Source organism: Cryptomeria japonica, chromosome 5, assembly GCF_030272615.1.
Source record: "Cryptomeria japonica chromosome 5, Sugi_1.0, whole genome shotgun sequence".
Lineage (NCBI taxonomy): Eukaryota > Viridiplantae > Streptophyta > Pinopsida > Cupressales > Cupressaceae > Cryptomeria > Cryptomeria japonica.
In genome coordinates this window covers 737,788,542-737,807,035 of record NC_081409.1, presented here as the reverse complement: position 1 = coordinate 737,807,035, position 18,494 = coordinate 737,788,542, and the positions used below count along the sequence as shown (strand labels likewise).

Sequence of the window (18,494 nt, the reverse complement as noted above, 5' to 3'; positions counted from 1 at the left end):
CACTCCCTATGTATATATATGCAATCAGGCAAACAGAGATCAGATCAAAAAATCCATACTTATTGCAGATTGTAGCATTGCTATTCAATTATGGCATGAAGCCTTAAATAACAGCCAAGCTTGGGCTGACTAATATTAGAAATAGAAATAATAATAATAGTAAGGGTTATTAGAAGAGGCCGACTAAACCCAGGAGAATAAATAATTATTCGCAGATTATGAATATCATGCAATGGCTGACAAGGCTAAGGAAATAAGTAATATTCAAATGATAAATTCTTCGAGGCCGACTGAGTATTGTTTAGGGCTGCAAGAGACATCTCCTTTCAAGAACAAAGGGCCATTGGTAAAAGTTACACCCTTGCATGTCGCTTAAGGGATATAAGAGGAGAATCTCCCATTGGGTAAGGGACAATAAGGGAAAAACAACTGAAAATGGGCATCAAGAACATAAGATCTCTAATTCAGGATACATATATTACTTCAGACCACCTGCAGTCCCTAACAACAGTCTGACAACTCACCAACCATTAGTACACAGCATCTTGGTGTTTAATGAATAACTCTTCACATAATAATAAACCAATAATAGATACATGATAACATCTATAATATGTGAACATCCTTCTAGGGATGTATGCTTAAAGATTATGATTAAGTGTTGTATGCAGTCTAGATGACTAGGCTAGGCATCCCTTGTATCCAGTGTATATATGTTATATGGATAAAATAGTAGGCGTACGTCCTCACATATTGGATATAGGCAATAATAAAGAATATCTAAACGGCTGCAACCAATCATGAGAAGGTTAGAGAGAGAAGAGAAGGAGGGAAAACAGTTATGTGGTCCTCTTCGAAACACACCACCTCATGGTGGTGATGGATAGTCCCATGAGGCCAAGGTGGTGCAAGGAGTGCCCCGCCCTTAGGCTTAGAAGAGAAGGATGTTCCAGACACCTTATTGTGGTTTTCCCCAAACCTCTACCACGATTGACCATTGGATTAAGGAAACTCCAATCACAGGGAGGAGAATAGGGGTGACAAAAAGAAGGGAATGGCTATAGGATTCCTCACTAGGTACACCCCCTCATATGGATGGCAAAGGGCCACATGATGGCCCAGAGGGGTAGTATATCCACTCTTGGGCCTAGGGTAGAGGACCATTTAAGGCACCCAAATATGCCCCCTTATCCTAACTCTCCTATGGTTGAATTCCCACCATAAATTAGATATATCTTATGAATAAGTAAATGTTCCTAACCCTAGTACAAATTGTGATTTTAGGGCAAAATCTAGGGCATTACAAAAGGAGACACTACAGGTATATTACCCTTTTTATTCCTACTGGCAAGCCTTGACTAACAGAAATAGCTGATGTTGTACAACTTGAGTTGGCCTAGTGGTGGAGAACTTGTGCTCTTGAAAGAGAGGTCACAAGTTCAACTCACACAAGGGGGTAGGGTATGTACACCTTATCGGCTTCAGCCTATTACCTATCAAAAAAAAAACAGTAAAAACTAATGCATAATTCTTAATATTTTATTTCCCTTATAGTCTCTAAAAACAACTTCCAACCATCGACATATTTTACTCCTAAAATTGATGGTCATAAAAATGAATTCAAAACACAAAACTTCTCCATGGCACTAAAGAAATATACATCTAGAAAATTTCATGGTATAAATAGGCAATTTGTTGCTCAGAATAAAAGAAAACAAAAGAATGGTACAGAAAACAATGGGAAAAAACCTCATCAAGGTAATCCACGTCAAGCTCCCCAGAATTATCAACATTTCCAAACATAAATCCGAAAATTGGATTTTCTCCATGGTCATCCTCATAATCTTCCTCATCTTCTTCTGTATACAGAAAAGAAACAAAAGAAGTTACCACAAATTCTCATTCATACACTCATCAATTTTAAGATATACATTAGCTCTTGCACTAGCTAGCTCCAAAGGCAGAATAAGTAAACATTTAAATTTCCATTATTACGAAAGCAAATGTTGATAGTAGAACAAGTACATCATCCAGTCATCTACTTTAGAATGCTCTCTATAGAACAAAATGTATAAACATATCAAAATTGCATAAAATAATTCTGCAATACAATCTTTGTACAGCGGACATGTCTGAGTAGCAAAGATGGAGTTACCATAACGAAAACCTGGGTTGCGACAAATTTTCATTAGTGTGATGCCTACTCACAAAGGTCACATCTTGAGATGACTAGAAACATACAGGTTAAATCCCACAAAACTCAAAAAGATCAAATTATTAATTCTGATACGAGACTTCAATTCCAAGACTTAAATAACATGGATAAGCACAGAACAAAGGAAAGTAAATATGTCTCTCATGAATTGCAAATATTACTTATGATAAGAAACAATGAATCCCAGTAAGTGCCATGGCAAGAACCAGTGAATATTTTAAAAGCAACATAAAGTGAGTGAGTGGAACAAGGAGAAAACCATGGCTTCAACTTGACTCAACAAAGGAAAGCAAATATGTCTCTCACGAATTGCAAATATTACTTGTGATAAAAAACAATGAATCCCAGTTAAGTGTCATGGCAAGAACCAGTGAATATTTTAAAAGCAACATAAAGTGAGCATGTGAAACAAGGAGAAACCATAGCTTCGACTTGACTCCAATGGCTTTGATGGTTAATAAACTTCAGAATCACACAACAAAGAAGACATTTGATGAGGCCAAAAATCACAGCACTTACTTGATCATGATGGAAATTTCAATAGGATCACAGAAATATATAAAAGATTAAGTTAACGATTTTTTTAAGGCCAGAGCAAAATGAAATGACAAATTGGTGAAAGAATCCTCTTGTGGAAGCTTGCAGTGCAATTTCTTTCATTTACCTTATGCATGGTCCAAATCTTGTAATTTCTTTCATTTTATGCAGGGTCCAAATCTTGTAATTTCTTTCATTTCAACCTCATGACCAAATCTCAAGAGTAACAGTAACCATGCCAATTCACCTTCACCATATACATCAGGATTGAAAGAAGCACACAGGCAATGAAGCTTTCAGACAAGAACCATATTAGTGATTCTAGGGGAGTGAATAGGTTGTGAATAAAGCCCAGATACAACCACACCCACTCAGATAGGCCTTTGATAGAGCATCCATAGTTCATATACCATGAAACTTCTGGAATATCTATTAGGTAGTTATATCATATATGTACCCATGTCGTTTTCAGATACACAGGATACAAATACAACTGAGGCACCCTTTAGTATCTAGTAACATCATTCTGAAAATGCAGTCATCAGGATCGCATATTTTCATTGAAAACAAAAGACAACATATATTATATGGCAACCAAATAGTATTTCATGGTAAAAATATTCCTACATTGTTAACGAAACTTAAAATAGTATTTCTGGTTTAGAAACAGTATATCATAGATTCCTTTTTGGCACAGGCAACCATTTTGCTTAAACCATGAAAAAAAATGTAAAATATACAATTTAGACTGCATTCACAATTATAATATTATTATTAAAAAACTAGCAAATATAGAAAGCATATTCAAGTTGTCAAAAGGATACAGTATATTTGGAGTAAAAATCATACACTAATGGTTTCCCACAATTGTAAGCAGATGATGAACACACTAAAGAAAGACCATTAATTGTAAGCAGATGATGAACACACTAAAGAAAGACCATTAATTGTAAGCAGATGAAAACACTAAAGAATATTTGCTCAAAAGAAATTTGATTTGCTTCAAAATTTTGAATGTCTGCAAAATGCCAGACAAAAGGGAAGATCTGAGACAGAAAAAGAGAGAATGTTTTTTGACATTAATCCCACTGGTAGGTAGGTATTCTACCTAAATGTAATTATCTGTCTCTTGCAATGCCAAAAGATTTTGAAAAGTACTATTAGAACTCAATTTAAACAAGTAAAGATGTGAATCATGAGATGCATTAAAACATGAAAACAGTAATTAGAAAAAGTGACTTGCATGACTACAAAGTAAGCGCTGATAGAATTTCAGCTTAAAAACTCCAAGGCCAAGCAGATCTAAAAGAAATATAGTTGGCTTTCATTTGAAAAACATTACGACCATAAAATATGAATGAATCCATTCCATAAATCATTGTATGATCCAACTATAAAACACATGCTCCTACAACAACTCAAAGGAAAATATAGGATTACCTTCTTTCTCTTCAGAGGAAATCAGACTTGTCTCGTTCCTCATATCAAGGACCTGCAGGCCAGAAAAAAAAATTGTAAAGATCGATATGAGAATACCATGACCTGTTCAACACTGTTAAACACGATATCATAAGGCTTATCCATTGAAGACACATCATAGTGATTCTGTGAGATAGCCTTCATTATCACAACCATTATAAATTCAGCCTAAACTACTTTTCCTGCATCTAAGAAGGTTTTCCTGTTATTTTCAGAATATTTGAATTAATCAGAAAAGCGAACCTGTGAAATGGTATTATTACTTGGGGAACATATCTAAACCTCATTTGTTTAGTTTTGTTGACAACTTATGTTTAAATCAATATGCTCTCACTGCTCTACATTATAGTATAGATTGCAAGTTCAGTCATCATAGTACTCTGATTATTAAAACTTGATTATATTGGCAATTCCTGTCAGCTTCATACAAGTCCCACAAGAAAGTTTAGTTAAGTGGACATGTGAAGGCCCTGCTTCCTACAATGTCTGTTATACTGCTAAGCATCTGAAAAGTATTTACAATAAACCTAAGTTACCGAATCATGGGAAAATAAGGCCGATTCCGGGTGGAAACGTCCTGGAATCGGAGGCGGCTTGGAATCAGTGGAAAAATGGCCAGGATTCATTCACTCTGTTTTGCCCACTTCCCAACCTCTGAAAACCCTAAACAAAAAAAAATTTACTACCAAAAAAAATAAACACGGATTCCAAACTCGACTCTGAGGGCATTACGGCGACGATTTCCATATGCTGGCTCCAGCTCAACGCCCGCAGATAGCTGCATCCAAACTATTTACTCTGCCTGAACAAAAATGTTTTAGACGAATATAGTTTGTCCGAATGGTAATAACCATGATGGAATCCATGGATGCTGTTGCAAACCTTCATGGATTAGTAGATTACATTATCTTAATATATTGTCCCGTAAATTATATATTAAGATAATGTTTTAGACGAATATATTTTCTTAGTAGTTTACGATAATTAATATTTTAAGGTTTGCATATATATACATGTATTAATATAGTCCCGTAAACTATGTATTAATTAATATATAGTCCCGTAAACTATGTATTAATTAATATATAGTCCCGTAAACTATATATTAAGATAATGTTTTTGAAAATATATGCTGTCGTAAACCTTCATCGTTATACATTATCTTAAAATATTGTCCCGTAAACTATATATTAGTAGTTATATACTTAGATTACAAATTTAAAATAATATAAATTTTACAAGATATATTAAATATTAATTTATAATTAATATATCTAATTTTTAATAATGAAATATATAAAATAGTTTATTTTAAAATTATTATACATTATATTAGTATATTGTTAGTAAAAACTATATCTTAATAGTTATATAATAAAATTATAAGTTTAAAATAATATTAAATTTATAAAGTAAATATTTAATATTAATATATAATTAATATATATAATTTTTAATATAAAAAATATATCTTAATAGTTATATAATAAATTATAAGTTTAAAATAATATTAAACTTATAAAGTATATATTTAATATTAATATATAATTAATATATTTAATTTTTAATATATATAAATATTTTTTTAATTTATAACTAATATATTTAAATTTTAATATACATATTTATGATTTTTATATGTTTTTTATACTAATGTACCCAACTCGCTCAAAAAAAATTTGCCGTACCCACATACCCGATTCCGATCCCATAACTTAGCAATAAACCAAACTATACCAATCAGAACCAAGGTAACTCAATGATACAGGACCCTTTTTTAATAATCACTCAAATAAGTAATGCTTCAAATTGAAAAATAAATTGAATGAATGATTCAATAATCGAAAAAAACGCAAACAACAATAAGGGGCAGAAACCCTAGGTTGGATGTACAACAAAAATGGCGCCCAGAAGACACCAAAATTCCCGACATCCACAGAATTAGCAGAAATCGCTGACTGTTTTTAAATTCCAAGGCAAATTCACTGGCACAAAATTTGAGGCACGGAAAACAAGGCACCCAGAAAAATATGAGACCAACCCAAAAAGGCTCTCGAAAAACCCACCAAGAATCTGAAATCAGAATACAGATCCGACGGCTCAAAAATCGCACAAAAAACGATGCACCCATAAAAATCTGATGACAACTCAATTGAGGTCTCCAAAAACCCACCAAGAATCTGCAACCAGACTAAAATTTCGAATTGAACTGAAGGGTCAAAACCCTAGTCGAAAATTGCAGAAACCCTAGGAAAATTTTCAATCTGTAAAAAAAAACCTCCAGGTTGCAGGCCCGAAAATCTCCAGAACCCTAAAAAAAACATGAACTGCTGCCCAGCACAAAGAAATTCGCCCACGAACCAGAAACCCTTGAAACCCTCAAAAAGCCTTCAAAAAAGCAAAATCGTTTTTTATGAAAAAACAATTAAAAAAATCTGGAAAATATTCCAGGAAGAAGGCCATGAATTTTTAATTAAAAAATTCGCCAAACTTTAAAGAATCCCATCGACCCGCTCTGATACCATGAAAAATAAATTGAATGAATGATTCAATAATCGGATAATCTATTCAACAATATACAAGCATATATAAAGAGATTACAAGGACGATGTTCTAAATTAAGAACAAGTCGTTTAAAGTGAACTACTAAAAAGCTAAACGCTAAATAAAGCTTAAAAGCTAATTAACTAAAAAGAAAAAACTAAATGCTAAATAAAGCTTAAAAGCTAATTAACTAAAAAGCTAAATGACCATTAAACAAGGAACTAAATATAGGTGACTAAAATATAATTAAATATTCTAATACGAATTACTCTTCAACAAGATTTGGTTTTCCAAATCTGTCAGAATGAAAGCTTATCGAAGAACAGGTTCTAATCATAAAATGCACAAACTCATTTATTCAATTCTAATATAATAGTATGTCAAAAGAAAAGATAATTCAAAATTGAATGAGCAAAATTACAGCATTGGAGCACACACACGGCCAAAGAAATTTCCCCAGGCTAGATCAAAATTAGAAATTGATAGGCAGGGCATGCAAAGTGCCCCCAATTCTACAAAGGTAATACAAAGCAAAAAAAGCATAAATAGTGCAGATTACGCAAATGGTGATAATGACTTGCAGAGAAAAACTTATGGTGCAAAACAAAAATCATGGTGGTTCGCAAAAGCAAAAAATTTTACACCACTAAGGGATATGTAATAGCAGACCACAGTTTGCACAGGGAAAAACTCTTGTAACCCAAAGGGACATGTAATTGCATAGCAACATGTCATAGTTGACTTGAGAGTCTGGTACGTTCCAGCCACTATACTGAAAAACCTGTGCTAGGATGATGTCTTGCTTTTATGAGCTGCTCTAATATTTGTCTATTCATCGTGTACTCCCTTCTTAAACAGAATCTCAGTACAAGTTAAGGACATGCAATTGTGTAGATATCCTATTTCTATGACCTGTTATAATATAGTGTCAATTATCATTTTCTTTGACCTGATATAATAGTGTCAAGTATCATGCTCTCATTCTTTCCTCGGCTAAAAATCAGACAAGGGTGAGGTCAAGATGTGATCCATAAGGATTGGGAAATTTGAAAATCATTCATCACTCAATAAGGAAAAGTTGGCAACAGGACTCCAAATATACAATTTCTTGTATGGTGATGAAACCAACTGTTAACACAGCTATCAGAAATGAGACTGCAAATTAAAAGTGCCAGCAGTTTCAAAACCACTTATTTAAGCAATCATTAGAATGTTGATAGTGAAACCACCAGTCGACACAAACATTAGTTTTGAAACTGCCAATCTAATTGAAGTGGTGGTTTTGCCACAAGTATTTTACTGTTAGAGTAACCGCAGAACAACTGTGTCTCTTAGACAATTGGGGGTCCTTTCATGCACAAATAAGAGTAGAACAATTTGAAAATTGAGAACATGAGTGTGAAGATGTTAGTAGTGTATGGCTTAAGTGTATAATTAAATAATTGTTCGCATAAGGAATTTGCTTGAGGTACATCCCTGGACAAGACAGCAATCTTACAGTTTTACCCAAAAAATTGCTGATTTACAACAAGAAGCATTAACAAACCGTGTAAAGACTATTAAGGGTGAAAGTTGTTCCTTGGCAGTCACTGTTGATGTAGAAAGTTGTCTCACAGTAGACACACAATTGCTAAAAAAGTTGTCTTGCAGCAGACAATTGATGCAGAAAGTCATCGCACAGCAGTTACAAGTTGCTACAGAATATCATTTTGTTGTAGACACAGTTGCTACAGAAAATTCTTCTGCAGCAAATACACAATTATTGCAAAAAGTCAATTTACAGCAATCAAAAGTTGCTATAATAAATCATTCCAAATTAGTTACTTTCCTTCTTTCAGTAGTTACATGGTTTTGCAATAACTTGTTAAACAACAGTTACACAATTTTTGCAGAAAATTCTTCCACAGCAACTGCAGAAAGTCATTCAACAACCTAGATTCATTCTTTAACAGTCACAATTGCTGCAAAGAATTGTTGTGCAGCAGTTTTTATTGGCCACAATGGAAATTGGAGAAAACTTATGTTCCAATAATGTATTCTACACGGTTAGGGGTGGTAGGTAGGATTAATTTCAGTTTAAGTTTCTCACGTCTACCAAGTTAAATGTTGTACCAGCTTCAGGAAGCATTGATTAAAAATGTTGGAAATCATCTGTGGCAGGGCCTAGAAAAATGAGCAATGCCTTCTATTTTCTTTGGAACAGATTGTAATGTCCACTCTTGGGAATTACCCTAGATTCTGCTCTAGAATAACAAATTCAGTGGATAAGGAATGATTATGTCTAGGAATGCACAACTGCCCACTTAAATCCTTGATGGAGATCCTGCAGGCAAGTTAGTTATCCATGAAAGATTATTAACATGTAATTTCATCACATTAATTACATCATATGCATGGGGATTCCTTTAAGACTTTACCCAACAACCCATCATCATTATGGAGCACCCTTGGGAGATCATACAAGGCGCCTCAAGCCGTTCCATCAAGCCCAAGAGCACGGTATGACACCCGCCATTTGGCCTCCCAGCCCCACTTGGGGTGTCTCTACCTGAATGCCTTCCCTAGCTACTTGCATTCCTCATATGCACTTTCTCCCCTCCATAATGGGACGGCAGATTGGATGAAAGTTTTAAGGATATCATTTTATATCTTTTCTATTATGCATAGACAACATAGTAGCAAGAATAACAACATATATATATAACAGTAGCAATATGTTAACTATGTAATATTCCTACTTCCTATCAAATGGAAGACAAATAAGAATTCAGTCAATTCAGAATCCATGCATTATACTTCATACCGAAATACTTGACCAGTATCTAAACTGCTGTCTAATTTATTAATAGTGAGACTGCAAATCTCTTGCTTGTTTGAATGCTTAGTCTCTCTTCTACAATGATGCTTTTAAATGTTTATATAAACCAGATCTGCTGGTTACATTCAGATATATATGTGTATATCAAATATACTCTGTATATCTCCTTCCCTTTTTACACATTCATTCACACCCTTCCCCCTCTCCTTTGCTTTCAATCTCTCTCTATATATCTTCATGTTTATTGAAGAGTCGTATCCCTTATGAAAAGTGTCTTTAGAAGCAGGACAAATCGCAACCCTTCAGAATGGTCATTACTTTGTTCATTATCAGATCGCACCCTTTAAAGAATAAATATTCCTTTTTAAGGAAATCGTATCTCTTCATTAAACAAAATGCCACTTGTAACTCTTGATAATTCGCACCCTTTGGTAGTTGCTCTTCATTATATATTGTAACCAGTCGCTGTAATCTTCTTGATTGATGTATTAGTTTGCTTAATACTGATCGTTGTATATAGTTTAATAAAATAGGCGCTTCTCCTTGGAAAATCATTAGTAAAGCCGATTGGTGCATCCTCCTGGTCTGTCCATGTTATTGTTTGCCTGAGATTGATAAAGAAAATTGTGAAGCCTTTTTGAAAAGACAATTTTCTTAAATAGGGTTTTTATTGCTTAGGCAGGGGCATGACACACATTTGTGATCTGAGTTATCCTTAGGTTCAATGACTTGATAATACAACAGTTCCATCATCATTTGGAATTGGAAGCATTACAAGATTTCTAACCAAGAAGTGGATGAGGGCAAAGAATCAACACTGAAGTGAAGGCTTAACCAGAAAATGAAGAGTCAGCATTGCCCTAAGGCCAATCCTTAATATTAGTGTTCTTGAAAAAGTGCAGGTCTTTTTTTTGCCATCTAGGAAAAAAAGGAAGAAAAAGATAACCTGCAGTGCTCCTTGCTAATCTGCGTATAGAATTTTGTTTTGCAGCAAAAAAATAGTAGCCTGTAGCATTATGTCCTATACTATGTCCTACAGCAATAATCTGCATGCAGGATTTTGAATTACCACAATAAAACAACTGCAGTAGCATTTTGTTCTGCAACAATAATCTGTGTGTAGCATTTCATTTTCTGCAGTAATTAATATTGTCATTTTTTTCTCCCCTGATCTTCATAATCACATAACATGTGTGTACTGATGATTTAGAAATTGGCTGCAAGGACAAGGATGCCAATAATTTTGTACTTGGAATCCAGTTTGCGAGTGTATATCCAGACTCCATAGAATTGTAGTTAACATGATGTACCCAATTTGTGAGTATACCTAGCCTGTGTAGGATTGATTGACATGAATGTCAACATGCCTACCAAATGAGCAGTTGGAAGATATAGAATAGGACCTGCCAATGTGGGAGGAAAACTAAATGAGGTTGTGGGATTGTTAAGTGTTATACAAGACAGATTAGATGATGAAGAAGATAGGAAAAGAGGACTTGCACAGACAGATGGTGTGAGTGATGTTGAAAAGGAAGTAACAGGGGATGAAGAGAAACAAGAGCAAACTAAAGAACAACAGCTAAATGCAAGGGAAGGCACACACATTTGACTTTGAACCCTGAGGAATTGATTGATTCATTGACTGAAATGGAAGAATACTTCAAGTTTGACGAGGTGGCTGATCCAAGGAGAGTAAAAGTAGCTCAGACAATGTTAAAGGTCATGCAGCCCCGTGGTGGAAGGAGATACAAATCTGAAAAATAGAGAGGATAGAGAAAAAATGATCCATTGGGAGAAGATAATTGCATTTGAAGGAAAAATTTCTGCCTATGAATTATCGATTGGGCTTGTTGGAGATGCTCCAAAACTTGAGGCAAAGAGAGCTCAGTGTGAAAGACTACATTGAGGAGTTCTACAAGATAATCATATGGTCTGGTCTCATGAAGTAGACAGAGAGAAATTTTCAAGGTATATAAATGAGTTGAGGATAAACATACAAGCTGAGATGTGATCTTATTGCACACTATTAAAGAGGTATATCAACTTGCATTGAAAGCTAAAGAGAAGTTGTGAAGAAGACAGGAAAAGAAAACAAGTAGAAATAGATTTTCTAAAGGGCAAGGTCGATCAAATGCTCAAGGAGGCAATGTTAAATTTAACGATCAGATTAGGAGAATGCAGATAGAAGATGATTCAATCAAATTTGCACAGCATGTACCCTGGGAAAACCCTCCAACATGAGGGAGAAAAACCCAGCTATAAAATCTCTTATATATATTGGAGTAATTGATTACAATATGGTCAACACATAGCCAGTTATAAGGCCACTAACAAGGCCAATCTGTCACTATAAAAATAGTGTCGGTTTATACTATGTATCTACTGCCTTGATGAAGATATAGAAATCGCCTAAGTCTGAGTGCAAAGTGAAGGAGGGCGATCCGATTTGTGTTTGATTAATGTGCTGTGTATATTCTTCTTTGAACTGCTGTAGATGTGTATTTGATCTGCAGAAGGTGTATACAAACTGCTGTAGATATTTTTCAATGTTCATGGAGAGAGGGAACCGAACTATGTATATACACATACGTGGGTGACTCTTCTCCAAGGGTCGGTTCTATTCCAAGCAACACGTCTTCCACCAAGGGTCGGCTTTTCACCAACCAACACGCCTCTTTTAATAGACATCAATTAACCCGACTTTTCACAAAAGATGGCGGGATTATATATTAGTTATATATTATTAACAAACCGTTTCAATATAAAAGTCGGCAATATATTGTCTTTGATTAAATGTGTAAGACCGAAAAGGTCCTTCACACATTTGATGGTAAAGTCGGCTCTGAGGACCCGACCGACGCTATACATCAACAGGCAAGTCATACCCTTCAAGAGGTGAAGGAAGTGGAACATAATTCTCTGCGACATGCTTCAGGTATAGGGCTTATGATTGCCCTCAAGGACCCGACCGACGCTATACATCAAAAGGCAAGTCATACCCTTCAAGAGGTGAAGGAAGTGGAACATAATTCTCTGCGACATGCTTCAGGTATAGGGCTTATGATTGCCCTCAAGCACATATGTCAGCCATAAAAAAAAAAGCCAGTACACGCATAGTACAAGCTGAGGAGCAATCAGTTGCATTAACCAAACACATTGAAGAACTGAAAGGAGAAAAACTGAAAAAGAGAATTGGATGTTCTCCTGAAGAAAAGGTATTGCTGAAATCAGCAAACAAGAATAAAGAATCGGTGCAAAACAATGAGAAAAAGTCTTTTCTGAACCATTTGCAAATCAAGAGGTAATGATACAAGGTCATTATTGATAGTGGTACCATGAATAATTCGGTGTCAAGTGAAATGGTGGATAAGCTTAGGTTAAAAAAAGTAACTGATGCAAATAACACCTCTATGTCTGCAAACTCTCAACAGAAAAATAGAAGAGGACTGGAAATGCAGTCAATAATTCCAAACAGACATAGACTCAGAGAATAGCTAAAACAACAATAGTCTGCAATATGTCTTTTTCATCAATTTCTGAAAAAAGAAGAGACAGAGCACAGAGATTGGTTCACTTCTATTCTGAAAACAAAAAACTTCCCTTTTTCTGCTCCCACGCTCCCCTCTACCCAAAATGGAGCCTTATTTTGCCCTTAAATAAAAACAAACAAATGAAATGGTGGATAAGCATACGTTAAAAAAAGTAACTGATGCAAATAACACCTCTGTCTGCAAGTTCTCACTAACAGAAAAATAAAAGAGAACTGGAAAAGCAGTCAATAATTCCAAACAGCCATAGACTCGGAAAATAGCTAAAACAACAATAGTCTGCAACATGTCTTTTTCATTAATTTCTGAAAAAAGAAGAGACAGAGCACAGAGATTGGTTTACTTTATTCTGAAAATAAAAAAACTCTCCTTTTTCTGCTCCCATGTTCCCCTCTACCCAAAATGGAGCCTTATTTTGCCCTTAAATAAAAACAAACAAAACCAACAGCTTCTCCCCACTTACAGCAGCATGAAAGTGGCAAAAAAGAAAAGCCTAAAATAGAAAACAAAAGGAAAATGGAATAATAAATGGTCTGCAAGAAGCCACCCATTTTCTGCATCAGTTATGGGACAATTATATCTGGTCAGAGCCATCCGTTGCATTAGTAACACATCAAAAACCATAAAAGGTGTCGTTGTTGCATAAGAAGCAACGAATTTTGATAAATGAATGATGCTTGATCAATTTCCAGATTTGATAATGTATAGATGAAGTTTGGTGTAATATCATGCTCATGAATCTATGTCATGTATTGTTGGCTAAACTGTGGTAATTGACAGAAAGGCTGTCCATGATGATAGAGCAAATATCTACACTATTGATAAGAATAGAAAGAAGTAAACCTAAGAATAGAAAGAAGTAAACCTTGAGCAGCCGATCAAAGGACAAAGAGAAGTTAGTGAACAACAGTCCTCAGGTGCTAATTATTTCCAAAAAACAAATCTTCAAAGTGGTAAATGAAGAAAAAGCACGCTTTGCTTTCATTCCAAAACCTAACAACAGCTGAAACACTAGATAAGGCATGTGAAATACAAGCTGAAGTGAACAATTGCTTAAATGAGCATGCAAAATTACTTCAAAGATCTACCAAAAGGATTACCCCCAATGAGGAGCATCAGTCATCACATTCACTTCATTCTAGGTGCTAGTTTGTGAAACAAGGAGGCATGCAATTTGGCACCTAGAGAGAATGAAGAGGTGAACAAAAAAGTTCAAGAGTTGCTGGAGATAATGCTGATAAGATCAAGTTCGAGCCCATTGGCAGCACCAGCAGTGTTAGCACAAAAAAAAGGGTGGAGAATGGCAAATGCACAATGATTCTAGAATAATTAATAAAATATTAAATTATCAAGTTTGAGTTTCATTATCTCAGATGACCTAATGGATTGTTTGAGCTGAGCTAAGTACATCATAAAAATCAATGTAAAGAGTGGCTATCATATAATCAGAATTCTAAGAGGTGACAGCTGAAGACAACATTAAAAACAAACGGGTGTATCAGTGGTTGGTCAAATTTGGATGAATGGCAAATAAGCAATGATTCTAGAACAATCAATAAAATATATAATTATCATGTTTGAGTTTCCATTATCTGAGATGACCTAATAGATTGTTTGAGTTGAGCTAAGTACATCACAAAAATCAATTTAAAGAGTCAAATAGTGGTTATCATCATATCATATTGAGAGAGGTGACAACAGATTTTCATGAGATTCCTGAAAAAGTGTTGAAGCCATACTTGAGTAAGTTTTGTCATTGTCACGTGGATGATATTCTGATATTTCATAAAACAAAGGAAAAGCGTTTGATGCACTTGAGACATGTTGCAAAGCTTTACGAAGCAGATGTCACAAACCTATACTACCAAATTATGCTATAATGAGACCTAAACACTATTCAGGGCCCACATTTACAGTATCTTCAATCCATACCAATTTTAAGAATAAGAATTCAACCAAAACCCTTTTAAAAAAAATTTAAAAACTAAAAACCAAGAAATGCGTACCAGAAACTTCAGTGAAGCCCTAACAGAATCAAAGAAAACCAAACCACTTAAATTAAATATTTAAATAAGTAATGTACTTAATGTTTACCTCAATTTTGCTTTTGTATGCCCTAAAAATTACTCATCAACCGGCATTGGCATGCTATTCAACCAAGGCCACTTTTTGTGAGAATAATTCAGCGCCAGCCTTAATTAAGTTGAAGAAATAATTAACCTAACAGAATTCGACCAGAAAATATATATCAGTAAGAGAAATTCATTACAAAATAAAACCTAATGCTGTTGCAAAAATAATTGACAACATACATCAATACACCACACAAGTTAGGAATGTGAATATTGCAATTCCAATACTTACAGACAAATATTAAGCTCTCTGCTTATAAAATAGCATTTTTTCTCACTCCTTACATCATCTGCACTTAATAGATTAACGAATTTATTTTTCAGCGAATCGTCAGAAATGCTGATTTTTTCCCCAAAGTCGAGCCAAAAAATCGTTGACTATCAGTCAACGACTTTGGCCGATTAATTGCGGGTAGAACTCTGCAAATTCGTGTTAACGTGTTTAAAAATTGCGAAATATCTGCTCGGCTAAAAAAATGACATAAACCCTAAAAATCACCTGTGAAAATAGACCGTTTCTGGATATAGTTTGCATGGAATTAGTTAGGGTTCGAAATTTTTGTCCTTAATTTTTTGCCGGACGTTTTGACCTCTGCAAAATCTTAATGACTTTCTGTATCGCTGAAAATTGAAAACTTAAATATTTGTGTTTGCATTCTGAATAAGAGCCTCACCTTGCCTCGCTGTTTCACCTGGGAATTATAAATACAAAATCGGAAATAACGTTTCTGCAACTGATAAAGCTTGAGAAATACGAGAATAAGTTTTCCGTGGTTTTCTTATTTTCGGTAACTTTATATTATCGAGAACTTTAAATTAAAATCTGAACTCTAAATTAAAAACCATGACATCTAATTTGGGGGATTATAAACTTCCAAATTATAAACTTTATATATTTATTAGCCGATAGGCTATCATAAGTGGGCTTTGCCTACCGGAATTGTCTCACGCTCATCCGGTCACCGTCTAAGAGTTTTCCGTTCGAGGCGTTCACTCGCAGGAGAAGGCAACACCACCTTGCATGAAGCAATCAATCAAGTCGGGTAAACCCTTGCTGTTCAATATTGAGCTTGGGAGATTATAAACTTTATATATTTATTAGCCGATAGGCTATTATAACGTGGGCTTTGCCTACCGGAATTGTCAAACGCTCATCCAATCACCGTATAAGAGTTTTCCGTTCCAGGCGTTCACTCGCAGGAGAAGGCAACACCACCTTGCATGAAGCAATCAATCAAGTGGGGGAAACCCTTGCTGTTCATATTGAGCTTCTACAAATATTAAAATGTTTGTAGGAACCACATGCCGGGAATTCACACTGGGATTTTCTGCCGGTGCCGATTTTCCATGATTTTCTGCTGTTGACGATTTTTTCTTTTCCCTCACCGCCTTTCAGCTATGTGGTTGAATATTATTTATTTATTTTTATTTTATTATTATATATAGAAATTTTAGAAATAAAAAATTTTAGTTAATAAATTTTTTTTTTAAATGATTGGCTTTTATTTTTTAATAATTATTTCAAAATTTCAAAATATAGTATGATTATGTTTAAATATATTAAATTGTTTAAGAATTATTTTTTATAATTATATTATTTATCTTAAACTGCATTTAATTTGTTGGAAAATTGTGTTTATTTTACTTATTTAAAGATCATATTAAAAACTATTTAAGAATTATTTAATTACATTTATATTATTTACTTTTAACTTTTCACTTCAAGATTATTTTGTTTAAGAATTATTTTTTATATTTTTATTATTTAAATTGTATTTAATTTGATGAAAAATTATGTTTATTTTATTTAAAGATCATATTAAAAACTATTTAAGAATTTTTTTATTATATTTTTATTTTTGTTTTACTGCAACATTTCAAATTTTTGTTTTCTAAATGTTTATGACAAAATGCACATACTTACTCTTAATATTAATGTAAGAATTTTATTTATTTTTTCGTACATTTCAAAATTATTTTATTTGGTCTAAAATTTAAAATTGATTAATAATTCTTTTATTATATTAATATTATTTACATTTACTAAAAAAATTGATTATTGATTATTTTAACAAAATTTATTTGATTTTAAATTTTGATTTAATTATATTTTGTTAGCTTAAGGTTAGGATTAGGGTTAGAGTTGGTGTTATTTGGTATCTTTTTCTAATACAATAGTTTTATCTTTTTTTATATTAGATATCGAGAGTCCAAAAAAAGTTAGACCAAAAGTTTATACAAGACTAGGGGACGAGGGGGCAAGGCCTCAACCGCCAAAATGAGGAGCCAGAGAGAGGGTTATATACAATTATCTCTTATACCCAAAAAAGGAGACATATCAGAGTAAATCCCTATTGGAGAACCTCATCCAGGTCCTCCATCCATGTGGTCCAGCCTTGTTCTCCTTCCATCCAGACCACCTTCTTTCTTGCTAGGATCTGGGAGCACATCTCAATCCTGTTGAAGGGAGGGGGCCTGTTGTCCTGCAGATCCTTTATCAATTTCTTCACTGCCTTGTCAAAGGAGACTTGATTCTTGACAAACCTAGCCCATTCGTAGTCGTCTTGCATCTCGTAGACAAACATGGTTGCTCTGCCATCCTTCAAAAATCGCAATAGCTTGTTTCTCTCGAGGTTCATAAGAAAACAGACCTGCACAGCAATTTTGTAATGTGTGAGTTTTAAAAAAAACTCAGTACGTTCCCTTGTAATACCTTGGAACTTCTCCTCATTTCTAAGTTTCCAAATAAACCAGAGAATGTAAGAAGATAAAATTTGCCACACTAGATTAGTATCCTTCCTCAATCCATGAATAAAACCAATAACTATATCATAAGTGAAAACAGATTCTGTGATAGCAATTCCAAACAGAAGCCACACTTCTCTAGCAAAGGGACAGTCAAAGAAGATGTGACGCGCAATCTCAGGTTTTCTGCAGACAGAACACCGGTCATATGCAGCTGATTTATTCCTAATCGGTAAACTATCCAACATAAATTGCCATCTGAAACATTTGATCTTAGGGGGGATGGGGGACCACCAAAGCTTCTCAAACGTTTTCTACCAAGTATGCGGGGTATGATTTACATACCATAGAGTGTTGATATGTTCAATTACAGCGGTGTCACTATTGAGCAGGGTATAGATAGATTTGGCTTTGATCTGAGGGAGGGTGGAGCCATCCTTCCAAAGGAATGTTAGGTACCTATGGGCGTCTACTTG

General features: G+C 34.4%; 1 protein-coding gene across 14 annotated transcripts in view; it reads right to left on the bottom strand.

Moving 5' to 3' along the window:
* The window catches only part of LOC131028772 (transcription initiation factor TFIID subunit 1), a 139,540-nt gene extending 122,947 nt beyond the window's left edge, over window positions 1–16,593 (bottom strand). Inside the window, exons 1-6 of one of the 14 annotated variants that reach the window (XM_057959111.2) lie at window positions 16,209–16,593; window positions 15,773–15,965; window positions 15,506–15,693; window positions 15,236–15,361; window positions 4,193–4,244; window positions 1,750–1,859 (exon numbers count right to left, since the gene is read on the bottom strand). In XM_057959111.2, coding sequence (XP_057815094.2) covers window positions 1,750–1,859; window positions 4,193–4,235 — 153 coding nt within the window. In that variant the 5' untranslated portion in view covers window positions 4,236–4,244; window positions 15,236–15,361; window positions 15,506–15,693; window positions 15,773–15,965; window positions 16,209–16,593. Of the gene's footprint in view, window positions 1–1,749; window positions 1,860–4,192; window positions 4,245–15,235; window positions 15,362–15,505; window positions 16,095–16,208 lie in introns of those variants that run through there. The other 13 variants (XM_057959113.2, XM_057959112.2, XM_059221711.1 and 10 more) reach the window with 13 other exon arrangements.
* Window positions 16,594–18,494: the final 1,901 nt, after the last annotated feature.